The sequence below is a fragment of the Mus pahari genome, chromosome 10 (assembly GCF_900095145.1).
Source record: "Mus pahari chromosome 10, PAHARI_EIJ_v1.1, whole genome shotgun sequence".
NCBI classification, from domain to species: Eukaryota; Metazoa; Chordata; class Mammalia; order Rodentia; family Muridae; genus Mus; species Mus pahari.
In genome coordinates, this window is record NC_034599.1 from 97,258,016 (window position 1) to 97,261,126 (window position 3,111).

The 3,111-nt window shown below is 45.5% G+C and overlaps 1 protein-coding gene across 2 annotated transcripts in view; it reads left to right on the top strand.

Annotated features, from left to right (window-relative positions):
* The window catches only part of Nphp3 (nephrocystin 3), a 41,502-nt gene that overhangs the window by 31,506 nt on the left and 6,885 nt on the right, over positions 1 to 3,111 (top strand). For both annotated transcript variants that reach the window (XM_021206097.2, XM_029543847.1), the window contains exons 19-21: positions 873 to 995; positions 2,189 to 2,375; positions 2,529 to 2,770. In XM_021206097.2, coding sequence (XP_021061756.1) covers positions 873 to 995; positions 2,189 to 2,375; positions 2,529 to 2,770 — 552 coding nt within the window. The remainder of the gene's footprint in view (positions 1 to 872; positions 996 to 2,188; positions 2,376 to 2,528; positions 2,771 to 3,111) is intronic.

Sequence of the window (3,111 nt, forward strand, 5' to 3'; positions counted from 1 at the left end):
AGATGATAGATAGATGGATAGATAGATAGATAAGATAGATAGGTGGATGGAGGATGGATGGATGGATGGTTGGATGATAGATGAATGATAGATGGATAGATAGATAGATGCATACATGCATACATACACAGATAGACAGACAGACAGAGACAGAGAAGGTAGCCCAGTGCCTATGTAGCATATGCCAAACTGTGAATTCAATCCCATGTATTGAAAAAAAAAGAGTAAAACTATAATTATTACCTGAAGAAATTTATCCTTTCCTTATCCCATATTAATATCAAGAACGAAATACCGTTTTATGGAAATCTTTTGTTATTATGATAAAGGAGAAACTTTAGATGACATTGATACCAGATCAGTTTACTGTATTTTTATTCTGTTTAAATATATCACATATGCAATCTCTCTCTCTCTCTCTCTCTCTCTCTCTCTCTCTCTCTCTCTCTCTCTCTGACACACACATCTCTCTATCTGTATATTCAGGTCTCTTGAAGACTTTTTGGTTGTTTTGGTTTTGGGGTGTTTTTGGGGTAGGATTGTTGTTTTGTTTTTTTTGTTTGTTTGTTTGTTTGTGGGGGTTTTTTTTCTTTTTCTTTCCTTTAGGAAAACACCTTTAATGTTCTGGGACTTTCATTCTCTTAAGCCTTTTGATGTTTCAATGTTCTATCTCCTTCCTCATATCAGCCTAGGGAAGGGTCTGGTCTAGAATATCAGGGACTTGTCTCAGTGAGGATGGTATTGGCCTAGCTTTCTTGGCTTTGGGTTATTCTAGAATCCGAAATCGTGGTTAAATGTGTTTCTCTCCCTCCCGTGGTCACCGGAGGCCTCTGTTGCCAAAGGTCTCATTGTGTGGTCTCCTCCCTCTCCAGTCAGGACAGAGTGACCTGGAGAAGCGCAGACGAGCTCCCATGGCTCTTCCAGCAGCAGGGAAGCAAACAGAAGCTGCACAGCTGCCTCCTCAATCTCTTCGTGTCTCAGAACCTTTACAAAAGGTCCGAAGCTTCTGAATTATCTCTCCCTGGAGGGACAGGTTTAACCAGCTCGTTGTTTTCCGAAACAACGCTGGCAAATGGAATTGCTTTAAAATGTAAAATCAGAATAGTCTCAGTAGCACCAGAAATACAAACAATAGGGGTGAGGGGATTCTGTGACAGTTTATAAATTGTTGTGAGATCTTCTTTGTGGGGGGGGGGGAGTATATTGCTGCTTTTCAAAAATCAGCTAGAATGATCCCAGGGCAGTACTATAACTTGTTCTTACATTTAAGCAGATTTTAAATGGTGCAGAGAAATTATTCCTAACCTAAGCTTCTCAGGGCCGCCAGGTCTCTGCCAAGTGTTACTTCTAACCTTAGATTCTGGGCTCCCAGTGGAATCTGACCCGGTTAATGTAAACATTGCTCTACAGTGTTACTTCCCTTGCCTCTTTGGATACATTTGAATTTGTTAATGGCATAACTGCTCTTTTATTAACCTGACTTCTCACCAACTAAGCCTCAGGAAGGATTTTTTGTTTGTTTTCTGCCTCACTTAGAAATTTAGAAAGAGATGTATAATTTGATTTGCCCCTGCTGAGCAGACGCTCACAGATGTCATTGTTGGACCTGCTGAGCTCCTGCAAGCTGCTTGTGAGACCTGTGAATTCACATTTGGCCTTTGGCATGGCATGTCTCTCACCCTCCTGCAAATATCACCTGCAAACGAACCCTGTTTCTCTCCAGTCCCTCGGGGCAATCACGAGGTGGCTATGCTATGGGTCGTTTCTCTAGTTTCTGCTGCTTAATTCCCATCATTTAAAAATGATTTGGAGGCAAGCTGAGCTAACTTTAGCGTGAAATGCCTACCCGGGATTCCAGTGAATCAGCACCAGGGACAAAGCAAGATCGTAACCACAGCAGCCCGCGTGGCAAAGGCCTGCCCGAGTGCTATGCACTCGGACAGCAGGTGGCGCTGGTGACCCCTCTGTCCAGACAGAGGTGAGAGGCGAGAGGTCAGACAGGCTGCTGCACACACGCTGTCAGGAGCAGTGGGATGGATGGCAGGGTAAGCCTGGCTTCACGGTTCCTGTGCAGTACTTGCCTCTGTATAAACTGCCTACAGCTCCGTAGGAAGGAATTCCGGCATTTTCAATTGCCTTGGGTTTTAAAGTATGCTTTCCGTCAAGTTAACCTTGTCTGTTGGAACAGAGGACACTTCGCCGAGTTACTGAGTTACTGGCAGTTTGTAGGCAAAGACAAAGGTGCCATGGCGACCGAGTACTTTGAGTCACTGAAGCAGTACGAGAATGGCGAAGGCGAGGAAAACATGCTGTGCCTAGCCGACCTGTATGAAACCCTCGGCCGGTTTCTGAAGGACCTGGGACTTCTCAGTCAGGTAACCCCAACGGACCCAAAGGCAGCAGAATGGCTCCTCACATTTTCACATCTCTCCTCCCAGAACCGGAGGTTTTTTTTCTTTTGTGGGCGCCGAGATCTGTGGTGTTGAATTGCTGCGTTTGATCAGCCCCTCTCGCGCCTTTGTTCCCAGGCCGTGGTGCCTTTGCAGAGGTCCCTAGAAATTCGGGAGACAGCCTTAGATCCCGATCACCCGAGAGTAGCCCAGTCCCTCCACCAGCTGGCCGGTGTGTACGTGCAGTGGAAGAAGTTCGGGGATGCGGAGCAGCTGTATAAACAGGCCTTGGAGATCTCAGAAAACGCTTACGGTGCAGACCATCCGCACGCTGCTCGGGAACTGGAGGCGCTCGCGACTCTGTACCACAAACAGAATAAGTAAGTCTTAGATGGCTCACCCTCAGATCTCACGAAGCGAGTGGGTGTTTCCAGCGTATGGAAGTGGTAGGCTTTGCTTTGAGTCTGTTTATTTTCCTTATCCTCTGCATCATGGTCAGATGGTATTTCCTGGTCTTCAGGGGTACATACACAAAGAAAATTATAATTCCCATTTTTTTTTTTTTCATTGAAGATGCATGACGGATAGCACATGAGCTTTGAGGTGATTTAGTTTGAGCTCTTCCACCAGGCATCATCACTGTAATGCTGAGCACATTGCTAATACAGGGACCATGAGCCATTCTTCTTAGTGACCGAGTCCAGTTTGACAAGAAGGCTTT